Source organism: Necator americanus, chromosome II (assembly GCF_031761385.1).
Source record: "Necator americanus strain Aroian chromosome II, whole genome shotgun sequence".
Taxonomy (NCBI): domain Eukaryota; kingdom Metazoa; phylum Nematoda; class Chromadorea; order Rhabditida; family Ancylostomatidae; genus Necator; species Necator americanus.
Window position 1 is genome coordinate 30645777 of NC_087372.1, and position 27764 is coordinate 30673540.

General features: G+C 41.2%; 5 protein-coding genes across 9 annotated transcripts; 1 reads left to right on the forward strand and 4 right to left on the reverse strand.

Annotated features, from left to right (window-relative positions):
- Positions 1 to 834: 834 nt before the first annotated feature.
- Positions 835 to 9046, reverse strand: RB195_019977 (uncharacterized protein; the record flags this gene model as incomplete). Of its 3 annotated transcripts, XM_064188076.1 has the most annotated exons (15): positions 835 to 956; positions 1164 to 1326; positions 1382 to 1464; positions 3434 to 3575; positions 3632 to 3735; positions 4539 to 4713; positions 4765 to 4859; positions 4986 to 5075; positions 5669 to 5671; positions 5721 to 5743; positions 6268 to 6413; positions 7264 to 7370; positions 8517 to 8643; positions 8767 to 8859; positions 8939 to 9046. In XM_064188076.1, 15 exons carry the CDS (start codon positions 9044 to 9046, stop codon positions 835 to 837), a joined length of 1581 nt encoding a protein of 526 aa, XP_064043956.1. The 3 variants fall into 3 exon arrangements, with proteins under 3 accessions (XP_064043956.1, XP_064043957.1, XP_064043955.1); XM_064188075.1 differs by having other exon boundaries at positions 4986 to 5086; positions 5669 to 5743; XM_064188074.1 differs by lacking the exons at positions 5669 to 5671; positions 5721 to 5743 and having other exon boundaries at positions 4986 to 5086; positions 8532 to 8643.
- A 5189-nt stretch (positions 9047 to 14235) lies between these two features.
- On the reverse strand, positions 14236 to 24784 carry RB195_019978 (uncharacterized protein; the record flags this gene model as incomplete). Of its 2 annotated transcripts, XM_064188077.1 has the most annotated exons (12): positions 14236 to 14357; positions 14573 to 14735; positions 14791 to 14873; positions 15886 to 16027; positions 16089 to 16192; positions 17522 to 17696; positions 17748 to 17842; positions 17980 to 18080; positions 20161 to 20309; positions 21144 to 21250; positions 21773 to 21884; positions 24722 to 24784. In XM_064188077.1, 12 exons carry the CDS (start codon positions 24782 to 24784, stop codon positions 14236 to 14238), a joined length of 1416 nt encoding a protein of 471 aa, XP_064043958.1. The 2 variants fall into 2 exon arrangements, with proteins under 2 accessions (XP_064043958.1, XP_064043959.1); XM_064188078.1 differs by lacking the exons at positions 21144 to 21250; positions 21773 to 21884; positions 24722 to 24784 and adding an exon at positions 19607 to 19681 and having other exon boundaries at positions 20161 to 20204.
- A 465-nt stretch (positions 24785 to 25249) lies between these two features.
- RB195_019979 (uncharacterized protein) lies at positions 25250 to 26283 on the reverse strand (the record flags this gene model as incomplete). 2 transcript variants are annotated; one of them, XM_064188080.1, is made up of 2 exons in its annotated part: positions 25250 to 25957; positions 26128 to 26283. In XM_064188080.1, the coding sequence occupies 2 exons, from the start codon at positions 26281 to 26283 to the stop codon at positions 25250 to 25252; spliced, it is 864 nt and encodes a 287-aa protein (XP_064043960.1). The 2 variants fall into 2 exon arrangements, with proteins under 2 accessions (XP_064043960.1, XP_064043961.1); XM_064188079.1 differs by lacking the exon at positions 26128 to 26283 and having other exon boundaries at positions 25250 to 25837.
- A 283-nt stretch (positions 26284 to 26566) lies between these two features.
- Positions 26567 to 27016, forward strand: RB195_019980 (uncharacterized protein; the record flags this gene model as incomplete). Its single annotated transcript, XM_064188081.1, has 1 exon — positions 26567 to 27016. The coding sequence occupies one exon, from the start codon at positions 26567 to 26569 to the stop codon at positions 27014 to 27016; it is 450 nt and encodes a 149-aa protein (XP_064043962.1).
- Positions 27017 to 27171: 155 nt separating this feature from the next.
- On the reverse strand, positions 27172 to 27390 carry RB195_019981 (uncharacterized protein; the record flags this gene model as incomplete). Its single annotated transcript, XM_064188082.1, has 1 exon — positions 27172 to 27390. One exon carries the CDS (start codon positions 27388 to 27390, stop codon positions 27172 to 27174), a length of 219 nt encoding a protein of 72 aa, XP_064043963.1.
- Between the last annotated feature and the right edge of the window lie 374 nt (positions 27391 to 27764).

Genomic DNA, 27764 nt, shown 5'->3' on the forward strand with positions numbered 1-27764 from the left:
CCGCTCTTTGTGGCTTAGGGAGTGCGTTCACAGAACAAAAGGTAAAGGTCTTGGTGAGAATGTGATGTCTTAGTTGTTCAAGGTAATCGAAAGGTTTCCGCTTTGACTTCTTTAAGTAATGTGAATTACTGCAAAAAGTTTGTACCTTGGCACTTTGATCAGTCTCTGGGTGGTAATTCACGACGCACTTGCACGTAACATGGGCGCGAGACCTTGTTTCTTTTTTTGTTTAGAAAGACCAAATCTTCTTCATGGCAGGATCGCGGGGGTGGGGGGAAATTTCGAACTTCTGGAGGTAACTCGCTGTACGTTTTCATTTATAAGCTAGTTATAATAAAGTGTGTGTAACAATTTACGCATCTACTTTGTTTTGGGAGCTTCCAACCTTCAAAAGAGAAAAACCAAAAATAAACCATTCTATATCAAATGTATTCTAGAAATATTGTGTATTTTAGTTGAAGTGGTCCCAAACCAATCCATCATGGTAATCTGATTGAATTATATTGTATTCGCACATGCTAAACTTGATTTAGGGATGTAAGTGATGCACTGCAGCTGTAGTGGTCTCTTTGCTGAATAAAGGGTCGGAGATTAGAAATTCCATCGACAGTTCATTGAGCAAGCCTTTGCTGATGATAGCATTGTTGTTTTTAGGAAATAGATGTTGTGTTTGAGCGGTGGAACAATCAAATTTTATTTCACCTGCTATCCTCACAGAACAACTTGTATACAATAACTCGTTTGAGAGTGCCATGAACTCGATCGAACTACGCAAAAAAAGAACAACGTCCCACTATTCTCTTCTTCAATGTAGAATGAGACACGCTCAAAGTATCACAATTTCGATTGACTGCGTTCACGGAGTACTCGTCGAAGTATTTTTCCGGACGGTGACTTCGGGATTTCTTTCACAAACTCAACGCCTCCAGACAGCTGCTTGTACGGTGACACCTTGTCTAAGAATCAGCTATGAATTTCGCGATATTATCTATTTCCACGAAGGTAGAAGAAAAAAAAACAAGGTAAGAGGTAAAAACACACTAGAAACACTATTTTCTTCAGAAATGATTGAAGAAATTGCGATAACTTAAGGTTGTTGAAGAATGTAGAACCTTGAGTTTCGTTACAGTATCTATAGCCTACACTAAATCCAGATAACCAACCGTTAACAAACGACTTCACTTCGCTCTCAGTTAGTTCGTTAGAACTGCGAACTACATATGCTTTGGGAATCTCTCCACGTTCTGCATCCTGAATTCCAACAACAGCAGCATCATGGATCATAGGATGGCATAGCAGTATGTTTTCCAGTTCGGCAGGAGGTACCTACGATAAAATCCGAATAAACGTGGCCACATGTGAAGAAAAACCGGCAATCTACCTGAAAACCCTTGACTTTTATCAGTTCTTTGAGTCGATCTACAATGAAGAGGTAGCCATCATTTCTAACATAGCCCATATCACCTGAACACAAAAATTCGGAAGAAATTTTCCGCTTTAAACACAGCATGCCTTGAAGGATCCCTTCATGAGTAGATAGAGTTATCGGTTAGTTTTTGATTATGAATGTGATCGCGCTCAAATCTGCCTACTAATCTAGGAAAAAGTTTGAGAAGCAGCCTCGGTTGCTACGAAGCAACTCGTTACAGAATAGAACAAGAGTGATTCCGATGTCGTTTAACATCCACGATCCAACTAATGAAACTCAAATAAGCAGCTGAAGCTTCCAACTTGTTAAATTGTGGAATCATTGCTGATTGCCACCGTTCTACAACCAATAGTAAGTTGCATCGTTAGAGATACCGGTGCGAACGGAAGCTGCTTCATATGCTTTTCTCCGACTTGGTAGGGAAAATTGAAATCATGTTTATATTCGTGAACTACACTCTTACCCTTTCTTGTTCCTTATAAGACCCCAGCACCATACATTTCGTGGTACGCTACCTTTAAGTCTTTTTCAAAGTTCGCCGCCTGTGCTGCGTGATCAGGGGTAAAGGAGCGGCAACCGCGAAGCATCAAGTGTCAAGACGAGCGGCAGAGAATACTGGTCTACGCGCCAGCGCACCAACCAAAACGACCTGGTAGCCAGCATTCGTTGCCGCGCGGCAAACAAAAAGCGCAAAGTAGTCTCATTCTGCTTCTTGTTTGAAACTCAAATTAGTTTTTTTTTAAACTGAAATTTGCTGTTCAAACTGGACCAATGCATGCAAACGCATTGAGGTGACTTTGATTTACTTAACTTAATCGGCTGGCTGATATTATCACCTGACGCAAATCCCCGCATTTTTGCTTAGGTGTGTCGCACTTGCGCATAACTCTACCCAACCTTCTCGATCTTCAGCGAGAGCAAGCATGGGATCAATCCATTTGTCGCTATTCTATATCTTGCGAAGCCTTGCGTCTCGCCTGAACTGCCTGCGTCATCAGGTCCTCTTTCACCACCTCAGTCCAGAACTTCCGTTCACGGCCAGGTGGCTTCATCCAACTTGAATACAAGAGAACTCAGAACAGGTTGAACAAGGCGGTCTCCCGGTGTTCTTGCAATGTGATCAAAGAAGCGAAAATGATCCTCTGCCGCTATTGTTGACGGGATTGTCAGATATTGATACTTTCCATGTGTCATTAGCCGGAACACAGCATCTACTTCTGCATAAGGATCTTCATTGTGGGATATCCTAGGCCAAAAGTAGCTAAGCAGCTTTCCTTCCATGCAACCAATCTTCACCATCACTATAGATGGCGGTGCTCAAGTCCCCGATCCATACATCATGATAAGGCGAACAGCGGATAGTTGGACTCGTAGCTTGACTTCGCAAGCGATAGGAGTCGATCACAAACAATTCGTCGAGTTGAAGGCAGAAAAGGTCTTAGCGGATCTGTGCTGTATATCACTCTCCCAGCTCCCGTTCTTCATAAGTATACGGTCCAGGGAGCAGAACTTATCTATGAGTTGGATCGGCTGCCCGTCTACTCTGATTCCGGTTGAAAGTCTCGAGGCGACTCACCTTGCTCTAATCAGCGTGATGTCATCGACGGCGAAGTTAAATAGTAATGGACCTGCAATCGCCACTTGTCTTACTTAGTTACTGCTTCAGCCGTTGCTGTATATCCGGTTGGTGTTCGAACGGCAGCAGTTGTTCTTCGATTCATGTCCTCGAATAAGCGAATGAACTTTGGTGGAATACCATCGGCGCGAAGCGCGTTTAGAAGACAGCGCGATTAGGAGAGTCGAAAGCGGTTTCGAAATCCGAAGAAAGGATAGCTGCAATGGCTTCGAAAACCTTTACCAAATTTTGTACCAACACCTGTTCCACTAATAATTTGCCTTCGACGTTTGTGGTGTTACGTACAAAAAACAAAAAGCTATTAAGGATGTTGAATTTGTGAGACTACTGTCTAGAAGAAGCAAAAGTTTACCACACTTATCATTCACCAGTATGCATCCAACCATCCCTAATGCATTGTCGAGTTGCATCCGGCTTTTTCAGATAGCCGAGCATTACTGTAGGACCTCGTATACAGATTTCTCCCACTTCACCAAACTTTCTTCCGACGCCAGTCTCTGGATCAACTATCTGAAACATTAAAATATCTCAATCCTTCTTCTCGTAGAAAGAAGACACAAGGTTACCTTCATTTCCAGATTAGAAGAAAGTTTTCCTACGCTTCCGAAAGGTTGGCCTTCTACAAGATCGGGCAAGTGTGATGCCATGCACAATTCAGACATACCATAACCTGATACCTTTATAGTCTACAACAGAGATAACACTAATCTGACAATGTTTATCTGTTTACCGCAACAAAGAAAAATATGACATAAATGGCTGAATTAAACTTTATAACTTATTTATTTATAGGAGTAGAAATGAAAACTAATTGGTGCTGTCTAGAAATAGAATAGAAACATAGCAACACCTCCTTTTTCGCAAGCAATTTATTTCATGGGATGGAGGTTGTATAGAAATTGCTGAACGAAAATATCTGCACAAAGAGCATACCGAATGGCCTAAATCAAGCTTCTTTTTTTGGGTTGTATTTCAGCTCCAAAGGGAGCTGAAATACAACCCAAAGAAGTGTTATAGTACGGTTAAAACGGAATGAGGATTGGTGAAGCTCTGCGAGCGGCTGCGCTCGTAGTGGTGCGACGCAGCTTAGCAGTTAGGATCGAGGGGACCTTCTCTAGCAACATTAATGGCTGCAGATCGCGATGCTCCCACGTTGATTACAACCGCTACCTTCACCGCGCCGCTTCAAGCGCAACCTCTCCCGCAACTGCAGCGTGCTTCATCTCGTTTTGACTTGACTTTATCTCCTAATAGCCGTTTTCGAAGTTCTTTACATCACACCTCAGTTAATTCATTTCTATAATGAAGACCATGGAGACAATAAATAAAATATTTTTAAAAATTGGCTAAAAGTTCTCATAAAGCGAGCATGTGCTAATCACAAAGAAAGTAAGTGAAAACTGTAAAAGATTGTAAGTTATGAAAAGCTCAGAAGCAAACTCAGACAGGAATTTTCCCCTAATGTATACGAACCTTGTTGAATTAGCCTCAAGTTCTTATATTTCCTTGTCAATTCCTCGCATAAATCCTTTCCAGCTGGCGCAGCCCCGGAAAAGAGAAACTGGACAGAGGAGAGGTTATATCGTTCACAGATAGGACTCTTTGAGAGAAATACCATTATAGGCGGTACCACGGCGACAAAACGAATCTTAACGATAAAATAATCGGAAAGTCTACTTCTTACTTATGAAACGTCCACTTTGTGCCGTTGAATAGTTTCGCAAAATAGTTCCGGTTGAAAATGAGACATCAGAACAGCTACTCCTCCATTTAAAACGCTCGCCATCAACAGTGCTGGAACATATCCTTGTTACCTATGTGACCTTGAATGAGAATTTCTAAACACGTCAGGTCGTTATTTACTTGATCATGCTACCTCAAACATTTTGAAGACATAAAATGGGATATAGAAGGTCTTACCAAATCCGTAGCAGTGGTAGAAGGGCAGGAAAAGAAGCTTCATGTCCTTGTCATTGTTCCACGGTGGAGATAACGCTCCAGTCATGCGTTCTGCGTCATGCCTTTTCAAAGCTCAGTCATATTCATCAAGGAGATCTTTACAATTGCAGTTTGTATATTTAAGAAAACACATTTAAAGCAACATGTGCGCAAAAGTATAAATTTACGAGCGTGGACACAATTCAAAATTGTATGATATCAATAGCAAATGAGATTTTGAAATTTTAGAGTCGACAAAATCTCCAGATAAGATAATATTCCTTAAATTTTATTCTGGAATGACTTTAAGATAAACGCAGAAAACGGTTCTTTCTTGCTATTCGTTCCTTGTTCTTCAAGGTTTCTAGCAATTGTGTTCATCCCTTTGAAATCCCTTTATGTATTTATCATAGATTTTGTTCACGCAAGACAGAAAAGTCATGGTTTTCGCACCCCACCTGACGCAAATGTGTTCATTTCAACAAAGTTTTCTGACTACTAATACCACTACTCATTACTCGAACTCGTTGTTTTGAAGGTAAATTTTGCCTAAAAAGCATCCCAGAACTTCCAAGCTGTTGATAATGGAAAAGAGTTACGAAAGTTTTATTCCAAAAAAAAAACCAAATCTACTACGTATTCTCAACAGTGAACTGGTAACTTACTTTCTGTAGATGTTCATCATTGCGCAGTAATTCCTGTGCGTTAACATCACACCTTTTGGAATGCCTGTTGTGCCACTGAAAAGAGAAGTTTTCTTCCGCCTTCGCTGTAGCGCTACGAAAGTTCTTAATGAGCGACACTGGGATACAATATCGGTCAGATTTCTTTGCAAACAGGGACATTGCGAGTCACACAGGTTGATGCTTTTTTGAGTAAGATTTTTTTGGAACAGGCATATGAGATAGGTATTGGATAGTTTTGAGACAATCTGATAAAATAGGAGTCAATAATGTCACAAACTCAGGTTATAAAATCACAACAACAAAGAATTTAACCGGTTGAAAAAATCAGAACAACAAAGAATTTAATCAAAATTGAACATATTCTCCACAGAAAGCAAAAGAAGACATTTCTGAGACGAAAACTTGGGAAAAAAAACCAATGTAATATGTAAGCTATACCAAACATATAATTCATTCGACTGAGGCAATGGTATTTTAGAAGAAATCTAGGGTAGCAGTACTCCAAAAATCAACTATGGACCTGCGAACGATTCGTGCAATACTGGGAAATGTTGAATATATCCATACAACGGTCTTACCTCGAGTAAGGCATGAACACTGAATCCCGATCAACATCCACCGTAGGCGGATGAAGCGCCCAGTTTGCTTGAGTTGTGAGAACATCATTCCATGTATAGACCTCTCCTGAGATCGTAGGAGGAATGTCCCCAAGGCATATAATGATCTGTAGATTGAAGATGTTTTGTGTCAGTAAATGTAGTAAGCAATGTAACGACAATTTTATTAATTACGTGAAGGCGATCTCAGTAATCGGTAAAGTTTTCAAAGATTTGGGGATGCATCACAAAGTGTCCGTTGCTGACCAACTAATGAATGCATTTGGGCTGCGTCAGCGGGTTCGACGTCAATTCAGAAATTTGAATTTATCAAAGCGTAATCGTCCTGTACAACGATATCAATTTATAAACTTTAGAGCAAAGAAGAACTTGGCTGCCTGTGTTTCGGTTTGAAACCATTGGATGTGCAGCCACCGACTGCGCCACAAATGCCTCATGGTGTATGAATTGCACCCCTACAGAATTTAATCTACATTCACCTAAATAGTCTTGAAGTTTTGTTCTAAGTTAGCATTAGGTTTGGAAGGGGAAAGGTGAATTGCAGTAATTTTAAGGCATTAGAATAGGGACAAGGAGAGTGGGACACAAGTTTGGAAGTTGGTTTGGTTTGGGGTTGACGCGATAGGTTCTCTTGAGAGGCTACAGTGATAGATCGATAGGACGACCAAATAAATGATAGGTGGTGCAGTTTCTAATGAAGAAAGACTTTGTTACGACTACAATTACAGAGTAGCCCGACTTATGAACAAAGAAGAACGAAGAACTTTTCTGAAACAAATGGGAAGAAAATGGTCCCGAGGAAGGTCATCGAAGGTCATCTCCGCACAAACGCAAAACGTTAAATCGAAACAATATGTTCGGTGACTACCTATGTATTTTTAGCTTTATTAGGTTAAATTAGTACTCCGTTAAAAAATTTCCCACATACAACGCCAATCGTAAAGGGAGAGAACCCACCTTCACAAAAGGAGACGATTGGGCTGCTTTTTGAACCTTCTGAAGAGATTCTGGATTTGTGAGTACCAGTTTGGCTTCGCTATCTACGAACTGACGATTTAGTTCATCTGAAAATCTGAAAGATTGGCGGAAACAGAATACGCCCATTTTTTTAAAGACCAAAGCAAATAATCCTCATCGATCGCTAAGCATATCACAAAGAGAAGACAATTTTGAATATCAAAATACCAAAAGGTACTTAATAATCCTTGGAAAGACGCGATTACATTATAATCAAAAAATAGTTGATTTAATTGGTTTGTGCTCTTTCATTGATTTGATTACGTGTGCACCGAAAGTACGGTACAATAACAACCAAATTTTACCACGGATATTCCTAGACCGATCGAGGAGATAAAAAAATAAGCACAATGTGGTTGAAAATGAGGATTCGAAAAAGGTGGTTGTAGGGAGGCAATGCTCTGTCGACTTGTGCTTCGACGCTCAAAAAAAGTCCCGGGTTCAAAGACCGTTCCTAACTGTCAAATGCGGACTGCGAAGAAGCTATTTCCGCTTTTGTTGAAAGTACTACATCTTATCACTCAGCTAAAGTCGGGTCAAAACGCCAGGAAACACGGACAGGTGTATAAGCGGCTCGAAGCGGAGCGGTGGCGCGTAGCGGTTGGGATCGCGTAGGGATCCTCGCTACCGCCACCCATCTCTGCAGTTCGCCATGGTCCCGCCTCGATTCCAACCGCTGTCCCCTCCACACCGCTTCAAGCGCAGCCGCTTACGCAACTGTCCGTGCTTCATGTCGTTTTGACCCAACTATAATTACCTCCAGAAGGCCTGTTTGGAAGGTTGGTGAAGTCAAAGCATTAGTAGTTCCAACCTTATCTTCTTTTCTTTTTCTCCTAGTGGCTTTAGCCTGCATGTCATGAACCGTCGAAGACTATTGCTTAACTTTAGTGCCAGGACTCACTCAGTTGTTCACTTTTAGTGATGTTCTGTCGATTGATAAACTGTTGCATTCTCAATTCCTTTTCGAATTGGAAAGGCATTTGTCATTTAGGAACGGTTTTTGCGCTCTATGAAAGTTTTGCGCTGTGCTCTGTGGACGTCCTGCGTTCTTTTTGCGTACAGTTCAATTAGAGCGTTGGGTGGACGTAAACCTAATTTTTACCGCGATTTCGAAAATGTAGTTACATGAACCGGCATCACCTACTGAAACTATTGTCGGTCTCTTTGTGGGAGTTGTGGATTTTTTTCCTTACAAAACTTCTCCTTACACTCAGTAGAGACTGCGCTAATTGCCGTGAGAACACCGCCGTTCAAGGTCACTCCAAGAAAAATTGCCGCCCACTCCCAGCGGTTTGGCAGAACAACACATGCCATATCTTTCTGGAAGAAAGCAGAAAGTTACTCGAGAAGAATTTGATTAGAAGGAAATACTGGTCAGTCAGTATAGTGCGTTTTTTACGGTTGCATGTGCGATACTGGTTGAAGCAGCACACGAATTCTCACATGAAAACCTCTCTCGTTAAGAAATGTGCCAAGAGCGTAGGCGGATTGATGTACAGTTTCGTAGGTGGTCTCCTCGTTGCTTTCCGCACAAATCTGAATTAGTCACGAAATTCCATGGTGGCGGTTAATTTTTCGGTTGAACAATTATTTTAAAAATAATTAAAAACCTTACAAATGCTGTTTTGTTGTTGCTGATGTGTTTTTTCACGGCATTTAGCACAGTTTCAGGGAAAGACGAACTTGGAATCTGGACTGGAGGGTAGTCGGACTTGATTATCATCTGAAACAATGTGCATTTTTTTCCGGCTGTTTTGTATGATATTTCATACCTTACAGAAAGAAGATGGAAAGATCTAAATCATGATTGCCTAACATCTTAACCTAACATTTAATACTTCTACTGAATGAAATTAAAAAGATGATCTAGATGTTTCTACACAATTTAGTCCGTTATTTCTGCAATTAAAGACATCACCCCATGAATCTGAGGTGGTACGGATTTCAGGTGGAGTATTCGTATACGGGATAGTAGATTATGGAGAGGAAGGTGATTCCGTCCATTTCTTCCTAATTGCCGTAAAAAACGTCCCGGAAGATGCAGCGCGTGCACAAGGCTGGCGCGCTCCAATCGAACTTCTTGTAGGAAATAGTGCGCCGAAACGCTCGAAGCCGTATCTTCCGGCCTTTTTTACGGCAATTAGGAAGAAGTGGACGGAATCACTCTCCTCTCCATAATCTACTATCCCGTATACAAATACTCCACCTGAAATCCACACCACCTGAGATTCGTGGTATGGTGACTTTAAGCATTACAGCAAGGTTTTTAAGAGATAACAACATTACTGTATGGCTTAACGACGCAAAATTTCATAACGGGATTAAATAACTAAATAACCAAACGACGTACTGGACTTTTGGTAGCGTTTCCTTGGCAATATAATCGAATGGGTAACAAGGGCGAACTAATCTTCTTCCAGCACGTCACGATCTCTTACAAAATAGCGATTTTTTTAAAGATTCCAAAAGAATACGCTCAATAATACTAATCGTACCTTGAGATAACATCAAAACTTTTCTTGCAAAACTCATGACGCATATCGCAGAGGCCGAATGAAAGCTGCTGTTAGGTGTGGAGGAGAAGGAGGAGGAGGGGAAGGAGGAGAAGGAGGAGGTAAACAGCTTAGTAGTCAACGACAAAAAACAACATCCGTTGATTTGTCATATCGTAGTATGTTTGTTTATATTTGCGGCATGCAAGATTGCAAAGTGTTTAGATGAAATCACACTAATGGAACAATCATGCGCATCAACCCAACAGAAAAGAGATATTAACTTGATTCTCCTGGATCCTTATCACTTCAATTGACCACAAGACTGCTGATAGGGAAACATTGTAATTTTCTTTTCGGTCGAGGGTTCAGATACGCTCGATAAGAAAATTGGCTTGAAACTCGAAGAACGTGCAGTGTCAAATTAAGTTGTAGTCCTTCCATGGAGATGTATAGGTTATGCCATTGGCAGGATTGCGGAGGTGTGAAAGTAATTAAAGGGGTTTGAGGAAACTTTGCCCGTTTTCAGGCCACATATTTGTCAAAAGTAAATTCTCGAAGTATATTTGAAATCAGCCGTTCATTTATTTTCGTATGGTATTTTCGAAATTTAATTTTGCCCACTTCCAATATTTTTTCTTCCGATGGTTTGCGACGGATTTTGGGACACAAGTTAGTAGCGGTGTTGTAGGAATAAAAGATAACTGATGGAAAAAAAACAGATTAATAGAAGGAATTAAACTACAATTCGCAACATTACAAAATAGTAGAACTGATGCGAATAAAGAGTGACAGCATGCGCTGAAAGATTTTCTTCAAAAATCCCCTTATCACCACGGACTGCTATCCGAGAGACGACTAGAAACTGAAAATTGATGATGACGCTCAACGATACGCATAGATCGTGCTTAATTCATCATTCATCTCTCCTCGAAAGCGACTGCCTATTCTTCTGTCTAAATAGAACGTTTTCTCTTAAAAACGCTTCCAACGTGTTTTAGTCCAAATAAGCTTCAGCACTGGCTGAACATATGCTGGACCTGTGACCTGTGTGCATTCTGCAGAAATTTTAAATCTCTACAAAACTCGGAGAAAGAGATTTAATAATTCATCTATCGCCCATGAAAAATGTTAGAATGTTCTCCTTTCGAATCAGTTTTTAATATGTGGAATTAACAATAATTAATATGTGAAAGTTTCTAATATGTTCACCTTTTATAGGACTAAGTTCGGATTCATAACCTTCTTGATGAAGGTTTTGGTTTTGCTCTGAGGCAAATTATTAAATTCCTTTGTCTCAAGACTTTGCATTATATATATATATATCGCCTAAGGGCGGGTGTATTGTAGCGGTTAGAGGTTCCACTTCCTGCACGGTCGATCGGAGGTTCGAATCCGCTCCAGTGCTCACCAAGCCTTTCATCCTTCCAGGGTCGATAAATTGCCAACAGTCCTTGTCTGCGAGGATAAAACCACTGACTTGATACATCGGCTGCCTCCTGCAAGTCATTGTATGGGCCAGTTACACGTTCGTGAACCTCAAACGATTCTGAATTGAAGTGAACGTGGGGGCGCATCCCAAGCGGATTGATTAACGCTAGAAACTTTATCCTTTTAACTTTATACCGCCTAAGGCGAACATTAAATGATTCCGACAAAAATGTCTCTTTGTCCAACAAAGTGAGAGCACTACTTTACACGACTAGATAAATTCTTCGAATTCCTTGTTGAACTGCAAGATACGTCACGTTTCATTCTGTCCAAATTGAGAAATTTCAAAGAATGACATGAGTTACAATTGTAATTGTTATAATAGTCCTGACCCCATCTTTTATAGCACTTTTGTCAAATTTAGAAACAGTACTAAAACAACTGAAGAGAAAGCTTTCAGGATTTTTTACGCAGACATGAACGAGTAAATCGACGAATCCACGTCTCCTTAAACCAATGTCCGGGTAATGAAAATCACTCATCGAAATCCGGAAGTGAGTTGAAGACTTTTGGCGTTTATGAAGAGGGGAAATTATCGCGGAAGCGAAAAAGTTATTGCGTTCACTCATACGCTAGAAAAGATTACACCAAAGAGGAGTTTAAGTATGACCTTATTTTGTGCGAAGCAGCTGTGCTGCTAGATCAACAAAGTTAGCATCTTGCGTATGTTGTTTGCGATTTATTGATCAATCAGCTGGGATCTCTGAGCACTCTTCTTTATTATCCAGTCACTGCGGGTGAGTCGTCGAATACTTGCACACAGGGTCAAACGTCAAACGCAAAACACCTAAAACAGGATGTCATGGTATTTTAAATATCTTGCAACATTAGTTTTCACATTCTATTATCTTCAACTTAAAGGCATCACCCCACGAATCTGGTGTGGTACGGATTTCAGGTGGGCAATCCCTATGCAGCTTCGTAGATGATTTGGAGGAGGGTGATTCAGTCCATTTCTTCCTGATTGCCATAAGAAATGGCCCGAAGATGCGGCTTCCGAGCGTTCCGGGGCGCTATTTTCTACGAAGCTGCGACAGGCAGCGATTCTGCATCCAATTCCTTAAAGGCATCAATCCACGAATCTGAGGTGGTACGGATTTCAGGTGGAGTATTCGTATACGGGATGGGAGAATATGGAGAAGGGTGTGATTCTGTCCATTTCTTCTTAATTGCCGTAAAAAACAGCCCGGAAGATGCGTTTTGGCGCACTATTTTCTACAGGGAATTCGACTCGAGCGCGCCAGCCTTGTGTGGCGCCGCATCTTCCGGGCCGTTTTTTAGGAAGAAATGGATGGAATCACCCCCCTCTCCATAGTCTCTTATCAGGTATACGAATACTCCGCCTGAAATCTGCACCACCTCAGATTCGTGGGGTGATGGCTTTAACGAAGTGTATGTGATCGACCCTCATTGTTGACATGGTGTACCGGCTGATGACGCGAGGAAGCCATAACATATTGCCGCCCGTCTGAAGTAATCGCAGAAGTAACCGTCTTCGTTACCCTTGTCACATTGTAGGAAGACCGTCGACCATTTAGGGAGATAGAAACACTGATTTGATCATCGGCTGACCTCACAAGGCGGCCTACACGCATTCCAAAACCCCAGTGATTATGAATAGCAGTGAATAAGGCGTTGAGGCATTCCAAAAGGAATGATAAACTCGAGGATTTTATCTTATCTATTTCAAGATTTCACAAAACTAGTTTTAGAAAGAACTAGGACATCCATAGAGATAAAAACATGCAGGTTTGCCTGAATTCTCCATCTGTCAGAGAACGGTGGCCGGATTTTTTGACCGTACCGTTGCGGTCGCGGACGAGGAGAAAAAGTGAAATTTCGGATTTCTGGTTGCGCGTTAAAATGTGTATGAGTTCGAAGTCCCCTAAGTCGACCCCTACCTTATAAAAACTTACTTAGTTTTGAAATATTGCTAAAATTGTCAACCTCTTCTCCGCTGACGTTCAACAACTCAAAACGACCTCTAAGAACGATAACTTCGATATTTTGTAGTGGAAACCTTCCTCTACAAACACAGCTTTGCTCGCAATTTTAGGTATTTCAGCACCGCATTATAACTGCTTATTGAAACCTACCAAAATCAGCGTCAGCCCTGCACTCAATCTCAATCAAGGCGTCCTCGTTGAAAACACTTCCAAATCGCGTGTACATTTTGCGAACGTATTTATATTCATCTGTATTTACTCCAGTTATTATTTATGTTGTATTGTTTTTCTCTTCCTTTGATTTTTAATTGATTTTCATTCATTTTTTAGAATTATTTTTGATATGTTTAATTTTAATTTGCTACAGCGACATAGCGACTATTTTAGAGACACCGAGAAGTGGTGGTGGTCGGAAGGATCGTGTCCTAGCTAGACGTTTGTCGCTAATCACGTTTCTCAAGATTTTTCCCAAAAAACAACCTTTAAAAGCTTCAGTAAAATGTTCATTCATTCATTCGTTTTTTTTTCAAAATTATCGAAGCGCGTTGAAAGGAGGAACTTATATGTATAGATGTTCTTTTTTTTCTTTCAGTTTTTCTAGTAATCAATAAATAAATAATTCACCTGAGCACGGGCATAAAAGACCAATGCTGTTTTGACGAGAGTTGTCCTGTACCACAATTTTATTGTATTTATTGAAAGTTTATTGGATTGGACTCAGAAGTGGAAGAGTGAAAACTTCCGTGATGTTGTTCAAAACCAGTTATTTTATGTTTTTAAACGCTGCTCATGATATTAATGCAGTATTGGTTGCGTTAAAAAATCTGATACCTCGCTGAATTCGTAAATGTGCAAGTTTTATTTCAGGAAAAACATTACATTGAAAAAAGCTCTCTTGAATGTGTATTTATCTTAGAGGGAATCGAACATGACAATGAGATAATAAGGACATTATAAAAATAAACCAAACAATTCTGTTCATACTAAAGTTTCGACTGGCTTCGTTCGTAAAGTATTCGCCGTAATATTTTCCCAGCTGGTGACTTCGGAATTTCCTTCACAAACTCAACGCCTCCAGACAGCTGTTTATACGATGAGACCCTGCCTAAAAACGAGTCATGAATTTCGGTACCGCCTATTTTCGCAAAACTCAAGAAATACTTCTACTAAATAGTTGTAGTGAAAGATTTCTTTTTCATTCGCGAATATAACGTAATCCAGCTTTATGTGGATGTCAGTAGCATCCACTTCATCAAGGAAAACTTATTTCACTACTTTTAGCAAATTGCTTAATAAAATGCCTCGCTGAACGTAACTTACCCTTAACAAACGACATTACTTCCTCTTCGGTTAGTTCAGTTGAACTGCAAACTACAAAGGCTTTGGGAAGCTCTCCACTTTCCGTATTCGGAACACCAATTACGGCGGCATCTTGGATAAGAGGATGACATAGCAATATGTTTTCCAACTCAGCAGGAGAAACCTGTAAAAAATATCTGCAAAGGGAAACAATTTCTGAAGACGTGTGGAAGAATCACCTGATATCCTTTGACTTTTATCAGTTCTTTGAGTCGATCTACAATGAATAGGTTGCCTGTTTCATTTACATAACCAATGTCTCCTGAAGCTATCATTGTTTTAATGAGCGACACAGCGTACAAGTACGATTCCAATAATTGCTAATAAAGTATGAGCTCGTGTTAATCTCAGGCACGACTGCTTCGGTGAAAAGTGAAATGGAAAACTTCATTCTTTCTGAGTGGTGAAAACAAGAAGAATAGAAGAGAATAGAAAATGGTGGTGGCCTAACCACCGCCTGAATAGATTGTATTCAGTTTTTTCACATCATTTCCTTCATTGACAAGTTCAGTCCCATGCAAGGCCTGCTCTAAAAATTTTACTCTCCTGTCCAGTGTTTAGAAATATCAGGAAGGAGTAGTGTAGCTGTAGTAGGTGCTGGTGTCGTGATTATAAAGGAAATAAAGAATAAAGTGTCTTTCATTAATCAATCCGCTTGGGATGCGTCACCACGTTCACCTCAATTAAGAATCGTTTGGAGTTTACCAACGTGTAACTGGCCTATACAATCACCTGCGAAGGGAAGCCGATGTCTCAAGTCAGTGGTTTTCATTCTCCCAGACAAGTCTGATACCAATTTATCGACCCCGGAGGGATAAAAGGCCTGGTGAGCACTAGGGCGAATTCGAACCTCTGATCGATCGTGCAGAAAGCGGAACCTCTAACCGAAGTTTCGGTAAACGGTAGATCGAAACCGTTCTAGAGTCACCTAAATCTCTCATCCTGCCCTTATGGATAAATGGGTGGGGAATTCTTCTCTGAAAGGAGGAAACACCGATCTGATACATGGGTTAGCCCCAGCAAGTTATTGCATTGGCTAGAGATGTGTTCATAAACAAATTCGATTCTGAATTGGTAACGCCAGATACTTTATTCTTCATCCCTTCTATTGCGTTGGCTGACTGAGTGCAAAATGAAAACCTAGAAATGTAGCTAACCGTAACTACAACGGAGTCATTCATCTTCATTTTTTGAAGTTTATCACCCGCTGAGCAGCAATGGACTTTCTTTATGTTAGAGAATACATCAGAATGCTAGTCACAATAATTACTCACCTGTATGCACCCAACCGTCCCTAATGCACTCTCGGGTGGCGTCAGGTTGTTCGAGGTAACCGAGCATTACGGTTGGACCACGTATGCATATTTCTCCTTCTTCACCACGATTTTTTTCAATGTTCGTTTCTGGATCAACAATCTGAAGCTATTCGTTGATTTTTAATTCAGTGCAAAATTCGCCACCAGGAGACATAAATTACCTTCATTTCAAGGTTCGAAAGAAGCTTTCCAACACTCCCAAATGGTTGCCCTTCAAACGCATCCGGCATGTGTGAAGCCATACACAATTCAGACATACCATATGCTGGAACTTAGGCATACAGTAATAAAGTCAACACAACTTTAATTAACGCGCTGCTTCTTGAATTAGGAAAAAGTTCTCCTAAATTTTCGCCGACCATTAGCTGACAGGCAAAAGACATTTCATGTGTTTCCTTTCCAAAAAGATGTGCCATGTATTTTGAAAGCGAGAGTGATGATCTTGGACTTCTTCTCAACATTTGTTAGAGATTATTTTGGCATTTTATAGTACATATTTTTTTCGTACGCCTTGGTTTGTATCTAAAACGTTCTCTTCTGTTCCAGGCATCATGTAGGGTACCTCGACAGTCCCCTATCGTCGAAATTCTCTTGATGGCCCAACAAGAGACTCCCTCTGCAGAAAGCAAACGTGTTTTCTGCGTAGTTTCATCAGTTTATTAGAGGATAAGGGACTTGTTGGATCTTAACTTCAGCTATCAAGCCAAATAAAAGGTGGAAAGAAGGAGTTACACGTATGTATCATGTATCGTATATCATCAAAGTTTTAATTTGCTTCCAATTAAGTTTTGTGCAAAAAAAAATCTCTGACATGTTTGTTAGTAGCTGTATTAGTGAAACAACGCGAAAGGATTTGTAAGTGAGAGGTAATTGCAGCATACCACGAATCTGACGTAGTGAGGGAATCCCCGTGGAAAACTAGAGATGGGATTGTAAATTACGGGATCCGGGGTAGTTCCGCTCAGCTCTCCCAATCGTCCTGAAAAACGGCATCGGAACCATTTTATTGCCTACGAGCAGCTTTAGAACGCTCCTCTGTGTATACGATGTGATCCCCTCAGCAACCTATTCATTGGTTTCACTTGAAGAGGAGATCTAGGAGAACTCGCTGGCTTTCGATCGCTGCGCAACTGAATGCGGGGCGATCGAAAGCCGAAATACAAGGGTGGCGCTGAAATCAGCTGCACTCGAAATCGTTGTGAAAAAAGGAGTCTTTCACGACGTTTTTTTACAGTGGTCGGAGAGAGATGAGCGGAACCACCCCTGATCCCGACAACCTCATCTCTAGCTTGTCCAGCGGTTTCCCTCACTAATCTTCGCATGCATCCACGAATCTCCCTTCGTCGGATTTGTGGTATGCTCCCTTTAAGCCATATCTTAGAGAATAAGCCGAAAAAATGTGCATAGAGCTGAACTAAGGTATTGAACTAAGTAGACCATTCCACTTTCATCACATGCTTACTAAATTTAGTGCATCAATTGCAACTGATCATAAAAATTCTTGGAGACTGCAATGTGTAACCTTTATGCGAATGCGAAAACTTTGTAGGAGAAAATGTTTTCAAATCTTTTTTCTCTTTGGATGCTTGTAAACCTTGATATATGTGCTTCATATTTCCATATTTTCGTGCCAATTCCTCGCACAAATCCTTTCCAGCTGGTGCAGCTCCGCTAAAGATGAACTGGAGTGAAGATAGGTCGTACCGTTGACAGATACGATTCTTAGCAAGGAATATTAGCACAGGCGGAACAGCAGCGACGTAGCGAATCTGTAAAGCAGGGTGCTCCGAACAATTATCCTTTTCCAATATAGGACTAACTTTATATTTTTGAATAGTCTCGCAGAATAGTTCCGGTTGAAAGTGTGACATCACCACCGCTGTTCCACCATCCAAAAAGTTCGCCATCATTAATGCTGAAATGTGACCTATGAAAGATGGATGCCACCAATTCTGGATCCTATTGGCTACAGCTACAATGCAATGGGAATTTTCCAGTTTAGGTGAAAATTTGAAAAATTATACTAAGGAAAACTCCGAAATAAAACATTACCGAATCCAAAGCAGTGATGGAAGGGCAGAAAGAGAAATCGCTTGTCCTTGTCGTGGTTCCAAGGTGGTGTTAATGCGCCAGCCATACGCATTGCGTCATGCCTTTTTAATAATTAAAAACATTAATTCTCCATAATCCTGTACAGTTTATACACACGTACATATGTACAAAAAATATTTCCACAGTATCATATATAAAGTCTGAATATTCAAGCACTAAACAGTGGATGAGTCCACATGCTAAAGTTAAAGGTATCACCCCACGAATCTGGAGTGGTGAGGACTTCCGGTGAAGTATTCGTATACGGGGTCGTGGATTATGGGGAAACGGGTGATTCCGTTCATTTCTTCCTAAATGCCGTAGAAAACGGCCCGGAGGATACGGTTTCGAGCGTTCTGCTCACTACTTCCTACAACGAGTTCGATTGGAGCGCGCCAGCCCTGTGCGGCACTGCATCTTCCGGGATGTTTTTTACGGCAATTAGGAAGAAATGGACGGAATCACCCTCCTCTCCATAATTTACTATCCCTTATAAGAATACTCCACCTCAAATCCGTACCACCGCAGAATCGTGGAGTGATGCCCTTAAGGTCAGGAGGTGAAACTAGAAACATTCAAGCTTTAAGTTCATCAAAAAATCTTCTCAGCAATTAAGCACCACTAAAGAGTGCATATGATGTTAAGAATCTTTGTGAAGTGAAACTGTCAGAGCCAGTCAAAGTGATGACCGAATTCCTAGAATTTTACGAAGAAAAAACGGTAGTCTGCGCTCAGAAAAAAAGTACTTTGTAGATAGTTCCGTAAGTAGTACTTGGAATCCTATGTTGCTAAAGACTTTAATTTCAACAAGGAGTTTAGTTGTGTCATGTTGTAATGAAGGAAAAGCTCAGGCTAGATTTAAGTTGTACTAAAGGTGCTATCGTTGCAATGTGCATAGATTTTTCTTCAACTGTTCAAAGCAGGGCTGTGAGCGGTTGCAGTTCTGTCATTTGCGTGAGAACAAATTGTGAAAGTAAATTCACCCGAGAAATCTCAAAGAAACTGTGTTTGCTTTGGAATTTTTAACCATCCGTGTTAGCAATTACAAAGTTCCGCAAAAAAAAAATCTCATTTCATAGTGTTGCATACCAGCATTCTTCCATAGAAGAAAATCAATGTATCTTAGTGTACTTCAATAGCATATGTATTAATATTTCTGTTATGAAAAACTTGCTGAATTAGATTTGAAATTTTTCAACACAAAAACGACAGAAAAGACGCTGTTGTCGGTCTCACTCAATCTTAATCATTTTAATGATCCTCTTACTTCCACTTAATAGACATTCCGTTCTGCATTAATCTCAGCTTTTAGTGTATTTCTCAGATTCCTCGCTTACGTTTGATCCTTAAAATCCTTAAAATTGTGGCATAATTGGGCGCAAAAAAACTCTATTAACGTTCCTTTTAATCTCTTGAACAGGATATAACGCAAAAAACTTCATTGGCGATGAATGCTGCAGGTATCGGCGCGTTTCTTACTCAGCAGAATATCTTAAGATGTTACAGTCGCAGAAAGAATTGGAAAACAAATATTCTAGAGAATCCCAAGTTTTTCTCTAGATATTTTGAACAAAAACTAATAGCTCACCTTCTGAAGATGTTCATAATTGCGCAATAATTTCTGTGCGTTAACATCACACCTTTAGGAACTCCAGTGGTGCCGCTGGAAAGGAAATTTCATTTCGGTCTTTATTTCGAGAAGAAATTGTAGAAAAACCTAAGTAGATCTTTACAGAAATTCTCTATGGACGATCGATCGAAGATCAATGATGTCTCCTCACAAGCTTTTTCAAGCGAAACCAGTTAATAAATTCCTAAGGAGACCGGAGCGTGCACAAGGGTGCGCGTTGTAAATGTCATCGTAGGAAGTAAAGCAGTTCCCACGCCGTTTTTCGAAGCGCGACTAAGGGGAATTGGTTGAGGCCACGCTTGTTACCGTAATCTACAACCCGATGTTCCTACGTTACTCGTGGGGTTTCTGTACCAAGTCAATTTCTCGGGATACGTTGCCTTCAGAAATCGAGAACATACAAAGCTGTTGTATGTGTGGGGCTGGGATTCTACGTTGAATGTCCGTAAGGGCCTCAGCATGATACGCATCATGATGCGCTACATTTAAATTTATTTTAATGTAAGACCAACCTCGAGTAAGGCATGAACACTGTGTCCAGATCAACGTCCAGCATTGGTACCTCTAGATTGAAGTTGGGTTGGGTTGTTAGAACATCTTTCCATGCATAGAACTCGCACGAGAAATTCGAAGCGGAGGCATTTTCAAAGCAAATTATGATCTGTGAATCAGATAAATTAGAAGCATGTATGAAGACACATTTATGAAATCCCGTTATAATAATTATTGCAAATGAACAGGTAGGGCACAATATGAGGATCATACAACGCTCTTTAAAAGCATCACCCCCACGAATCTGAGGTGATGCGGAGTTCAGGTGGGTACCCGTATTCGGGATCGTAGATTATGAAGACGGGGGTGGTTTCGTCCATTTTTTCCTAATTGCCGTAAAAACGCCCCGAAGATAAGATCGAGCGTTCTGGCGCACTATTTTCTACAAGGAGTTCGATTGGAGCGCGCAGGCCCTGCGCGGCTCCGATCTTCCGGGCCGTTTTCTATGGCAATTAGGAAGAAATGGACGGAATCACCTCCTCTCCATGATCTACTATCCCGTACACGAATACTCCACCTGAAATCCGTACCACCTCAGATTCGTGGGGTGATGCCTACAAGGTGCATCTCTTTTCTTGAGAGCTCTCGTAGAGAAGGATGCGAAGTATCAACACCATCAATATTTGCGCACGTACTGCGATGTCAGAAGCAAAAGTAAATAGGAAATAGAACAGCGGAGCATTAATAACATCAAATAATGAAATAATAGCAATTGAAAGCTGTGTAAAACAGAACGTTCTGATATTTAAGAGTAAAGAATCATCAAATCATAGTTCAATAGCAGTTTAGTCCATGTCCTTCCCCCAGTTTTTTAACTGAAGTACTTTTTCTACCAGCTTTAGTGATGATTTATTTATTGATGTTTTGAACGGAGTTTTCTATAATTCGCAATGTTGTCAGAACTGTCGTTGAATATAAAAAAAGAACAAACGAAAACTCTCACCTTTACAGAAGAGGTTAACTGAACTGCTCTCCGTACTTTCTGAAGAGATTCTGGATAGGTGAATACCACCTTGGTATTGCTGTCAAGAAAATGATGATTGAGCTCATCTAAAAAAGATTTGGAGTAACAAAGTGATTCAGAAATTGCTGTTAAGAATGTTTAGTGTTATATGAAGATGTTTCAGTATGCAATAGAAAAGTGCGATTATCGATACTGTATTCGGGAGGGTGGGAACAAGATCATTGAAGGTCTTTAGGTTTGGATTTTTGCACCCGGGAAGGCACAGTAACTGTACCAAAAATGATTTCCAAATATTCCGTCAAATTGAGACAGGCTTGCAAGAAAAAAAATTAGTTTTTGTAAAAAAAGGGAATAAACTCGGAAGAAAGTGCATGATTTGGAGTGATTTTTTTTTGAAAATGAGCTTTTGTAAAATTTGATCGTTCACCTCAGTGACTGTTGTCAAGGCTGCACCCATGTTTTTTTTTTAAATTATGATTCGTGGTGAGTCGACTTTGAAGTTGGTTTTCAAGGTTTTCAAGGTCAACGTTCACATTTTCAAGGTTATCAGAAAAAAACAATTTTTCGAAATGTTTCCGCTCTTTTTTTAGAAGTTGTCTATGCTTTACATTCAGTGCAAGCTGCACTTGTTGCCGTGAGTGTACCGCCGTTCAGGATCACTCCAAGAAAAATAGTCGCCCACTCCCACTGATTTTGCAACACAGCACATGCAACATCTTTCTGAAAAAAAAGAACTTCGTTGATCTGAAAAAAAGACAAAGATTGAATGCAATTGAAAAGAACTAATGAATTGACAGGAACTGTATGAAAACTCACATGAAATCCTTTTTGATTAAGAAAAGTTGCGAGAGCGTAGGCGGAATGGTAAATTGTCTCATAGGTGATCTTCTTGTCGCTTTTAGCACAAATCTAAGCTGTGCAACTCGTTCTTTGGCCGTTGCTGGTTTTACATCGAAACTTTTCTTTAAAGAAAAACTTACGAATGCTGTTTTGTTTTTGGTGATGTGTTCTTTCAGAGAACTCAGCATGATTTCTGGAAATGACGTGCGCGGAATTTCAACTGGAGGGTAGTCTGATCGTATTATCATCTAAAATGTTATTTGTTGCTGATCTAATGTGTGTTGAATAAAATACATATATAGTACGTTGAGCACAAAAATACATATACTCTTGGCTCGGAGTCGAGTCAGCTTCATTTTCTGGTAGTCGTTCGGTGTTGTGACTTTTCTTACTGTAGCGCGGTCAATAATACGTGACCAAATTTATTAGAATGGATCAATACTAGCACTTTTTTTTACCAGAATAGGCCAATACTGGTACTGCCTTCCATTCTGAGATTTCCCGGGAACTTGAAGCTAATTTTCGCTATGAAGCGAAGAAAATCAATAGAGTCAAACACACTGATAAAATCCTTAAAACACGAGGTAGAATATAGACAAGGAAGAAAGGAATAATTCAAACAACGAAAGCATAAAAGCAACAAAACTCTTGTAAAAACATTTGCGTTATGCCGGGATGCGGCTGCATTAAAAAAAAAACTGTTGGTATCCTCGTATAGTCGGATCCGAGAGGGGTCAGCCTAAAAATTTCTCATGAACCAACAAGGTTGCAATTCTCTTCTGCAAAATTTCAGGAACTCTGAAGAAACATCGGTGAAGCGGTGTACTAGACATGGTCAACATTGCTGAGCCTGAACTATTTGGTCCCCGTTTATAAATTAGTTACAATATTTTCAGTTATTATAAAGTTGTACCAAGATATTGCTATTACTTCCTTAATCTTAGGTCTGCTAACCATGAACTAACCACTATCAGCAACACTAATATTTGCAGCTCTCGTTTAAGGCCGGCCTACTTAGAGATCGACGACGTTAAGATCTTTGAGGTGGTAATACGGTAAGATCATGCAAATTTATTACCTCTCTTTTTGAACAATGAATCAACAAAAATACAGTTTTCGCAGCACAGTGCATATACTGTACCTGTACAAATTGATTTACGGTACAAAACAAATGATATATGACTGCTTGGAGGCCAAATAGCCAGGATAGACAAATTTCATAGAAATTCTGTAGGAGACCTAAGAGAATGTTGGTTTCGACGCAATGGAGTCATGTGTGCGCCTCATCTCATTACTAATGGCAGCCACTAACTGTCGCTGAGCCGCATTTATTCTTTTGATTTTAGAAGAAGAAATTTCAGAGAAAGGAAAGAGTCATTTCTAAACTCTTTGCACTCCAGTCATTCCAGGTACACGGAACCACAAGAAACTCCAGCATTTTTTCGTTACAAATGCTATCCTGATCCCATGCGACATATTTTATTAAACATAAATTTACACTGATTGCAATATTATTTATTTGTTGTAAACACAATTGCTAGCTAATTTTAGCTAATAAAATGGTATTGAAATTAATTGTTTATATTTTGAAATTCCCAAAGAATGATATTTTTGGAAGCGGTCACCCGTATACATTCGGGGCATCACACGACAAGGATCACAAAACTCGCTAGTCTCGCGTCTTTTTTCCTTTTCTTGTCTGTTTGAGCATACGACACAGTCTCTTTTCTTTCCTTTCCGTAATATGTTAAGTGAAAAAGAGAGGTGAAGAAGTAAAAATGCTTTGCAGAAAATTGCAGGAATAAACCAATTTTATTTTTTTAATCTGGTAGTGCTGAAATAAGCTAAACAAGCGCGGCGCCACTACGGCGGGGACTGTGGATTTTAAGTACATATTTTCGATGTCGTACGTACTGCTACAACGGAGTGCAAAGTGTTAATTACAGAAGAAGTAGAACCAGTAGGACCACAGCACCTGCCCAAAAGTCTTACTTTTCTGGAAGTGGCGATAAAATTGCCATATATACATATATTTATATATATTTATATATGATCTATATAATTTAATGTGTGTGTGGGACCGGGTATACGAGTCTGATTGTTAGCTCCTAGCGGTGGCTCTGCTTACACTGAATCCGATCGGGTGTTTGAGTATGCGAGCACGTGCGAGCTGTGTTACTTCAACAGTTATTTGGCGGAAGTTACCTAGATATTGCAAACAGGTTCTGTTGTCTGGCACACAGCCAAATCCCAATCCAAATAGGTCAAATACCTCGAGGGAACTTGGAATCCTTGCTAACAACTATCCGTTCTTATCTTACGCTGAACTGTCGGACATTGTCGAGCTGAGGACCAGATCACTCGATATCGTTAGGCGATATACGCGAGGCACCAAGTCTCCGAAGATATGAGACAGTGACGAATGGATGGATTCAGTGCGATCTTTTGCTGTATATCGAAGAAGGTTGGGCAGAACTGCATTCGAGAACGACACGCCTCGGCGAAAATGCGGACATCCCCTTCAGACTATAACACCAGCTCCCGATGAAGTCAAATAGATCAATTTCTAACATAATTATGTGGTACCATCTTTCACTTCAACAGAACCTCGAGGTACTTCTTTTCTTTGTTGTAATTAGTCAATGAAACCAAGTCAGAAAAAACTACCCAATTTTTTGATTTTTGATTTTTATCGGCAACCATAGTGTGTAGTTTACCTTGATCACCTTGACTCCCGTTGATCTTCGAGCAGGTCGAGCGGGCGCCAGTAATTCTTCCATTTGTCTCAATCGCGTGCCAGAGTCGCCCAGTGGTCCCTCTTTTCGCGTGGGACACGAAGAGCATCATAATTTTCTTTCGAAGGAATTTGCGAAGAGGTCTGACCATCCAGTCGGCGGTTTTCTTGCGGTGCGTTTGATGTCGCGTGGTATCCAGTCGCTCACGGCTCTGGTCCAACGATTGTCGTTGATACGCATCACGTGTCCGACACACCTAATTTTACTTCCCTTATTTCGTTTGCTGACGAAAGATAGAACTGTGAATCCGTCCCTCAGTTGTGTGACTCCTAACATCACTCTTTCATTTGTGCGTTCAACGAGGCTCACCGCGTTTTTTCCTACTTGCAAAGTCGTCAGGTTTCCGAAGTATAGGTCAAAGCAGGAAGTACAGTGGTGTTAAAGACGTGAGCACGGAGCCGGTTGTTCTTGGTCTTTTCACTACATGCTCTGCTCTCTCTCGATGCTCTTTTAGGCTCCCCAAGCCGCTCGTCTCCTCCTGTCCAGCACGAGGTTCAGGTCGTTCATCATGTTCATTTCCAGACCCAGATAAACGTAGCGTGCATTCGGATATGTTCGTTCCGTTGAGCGTGAATGGGACATCCGAGACCAATCCGTTACGCATGAACATCGACAGCTGAATAGATTCAGCTGAAGAACGATGCATCCACATGTTTCGTCGAATTCGGTCAACATTCGTTCTTCCTGACTCATGTTAGATGCTATCAGAACATTGTCATCAGCAAAGCGCAAATGGTGCGAATGCCGACCATAAACCTTCACTCCCATGTCGTCCCATTCCAACTTTCGCATTGCGCTCTCTAGGGTGGCTGTGAATATTTTGGGTGAGATTGTATCACCCTGTCGGACCCCCCTCTTCACATCAATAATGATATTCTTGTAGAATGGCGAAATTGCGGTCGTGAAGTTAAGTTTAGAGAAGTATAACTCTCGAAGTACCTTTATGTACTTAGTAGGGTCGCCTTGGTTGTCCAAGGCTTCCATCTCAACTGAGTCGAAGGCCTTCTTCAAGTCGATGAAGGTGAGACAGAGCGGCATCTTGTACTCTCGTGATACCTCGATGAGTTTCGAAACAGTGTGAATGTGGTCAATCGTGCTGAATCCTTTTTGGAACCCTGCTTGCTCACATGATTGTCCTTCATCTAAGTCTTTGTCAATCTTTTAAGGATCACTCTTGTAAAGAGCTTGTAGATGACGGACAGTAAGCAGATTGGGCGATAATTATCGATGTCATGTGGATCTCCCTTCTTATACAACAACACGGTTTTGTTGGTCTTCCTCTGTTTAGGAACCTTGCATTCCGATACGTAACGTGTAAAGAGCCTCACCGGGGTGTTAATTCGTACATCTCTGTTTTCGCTCAGATGATGACAGAGCAAGTGGACATGGCTGTCGAAGAGATCAAAGGAGAAGTCGTAGATGATTTTCCCCAATCCCCGTCTCAATGCAATGGTTGTTCCCTTCGGGTTCCGGAGAGCAGTCATCCTCGTCTTGCGACTGAAGAAGTCTCGACGGGCATAGCTTTTACCCGCCTCTGCAGCTTCAGCCAGCACTTCTGCTCTTCTCTCTTCAAGGTCTTTTTTTCCCCCCCCCCCCCCCCCCCCCCGCCCCGGGCGGGGGTTTTTTTTTTTTTTCGCCTCGTGCGCTCTATGCTGGCGTATCAGCTCAAGAGTTTCGAGAGACAGGTGTATCTTGGTGGTTCTAAAACTCTCATCCTTTCTCGTGCAGTCGTGAAGGTGTTCAACCAGCCGGTCTTATTCCTCGTCGATGTTGTCGATTGTGGAATCCTTCCAAAAGCCGGCTAGCGTAGCGATCCCAGTTAATGATAGTTTTGGGACCTCGCACTCTGGACTTCGCGGTTTTCTCTTCTCTCTGGATAAACGAGAGTCTTCCCCGGAGAAAGTGATGGTCCGATCCCGTATAAAACTTTGGTACAACTGCGACATCCGTCGGACAAAATCTTTTACTGACGATAATGTGGTCAATTTCATTACGGTACCCTCCACCGGGTCACTCCAACGTCCTGCGGAGGAAGGAGGGCTTCTGGAATTACGAGCTCCTATGGATGGTCTCAGTCGTTGTGATGAACGCGGAAAGCCTCTCTCACTCTCTGCTCATTCTAATGAAGGCGGCGGGTTCCAATGTGAAGTTTTCAGGCGTTCTTCTGGGGCCAGTTTTGGCATTAAAATCAATAATTATGACCTTGTGAAAGTATGATCTTTGTAGGGCTTCTCCAGGTCCATATAGAAACCTTGGACTTCTTCATCTTTGTAGCTTGATGCTGGAGCGAAGACAGTCAAAGCTGACATTGAACCACATCTTCTCATCCGCGTATCATCATCGTAAGTTGTTCGAAAGAGTCGATGCGTTTGCTATACTCGTGTTGACGAGTCCACCAACTCCTCTACCGTCGCATGTTCCTTATGTTTCCTTCCTAAGAACAGTTCTTCTCCACTCTCATATACGGCATTGAGAGGGTGGCGTTGGGCCAGTCCGATGACGTAATACTTAGTCTTCCTGGCTTTCATCATCAGATCTTCAATGGCTGCATCCGATGCAAGCGTCAGGGCGTTATAAGTACAGATCGTCATGCTAGTCATTTTCCGTGTCGGGTGCTTGCGTGACTCCTGCAACCCCGTCTTTCTTACCTACGCTACCGTACCAGGCTTTCTTCCGGAATCAGGAGACTCTTTTCCATTACTGTGTTTTGCATAAAAATTGAAACCTATGGGAAGGTTGCAAGCCTCTCCTCCCATGGGTTTTTGGGAGAACTTCCGTTCTCCCGGAATGGACAGGTGGAGCTTATTTGTTGGAGGCGACTCCAAACCGTCTGCATTGCACCTCCCAGTCACTTGATTGCAGGCTTTTGGCCGTACCGACTTGCGGGATACAAGTATGCCATGAGTGAGTCCTAGCTCAGCAGAACCAAAGAGTCCAGCTCCTGAATCAACCGGCTCCTCTGGGA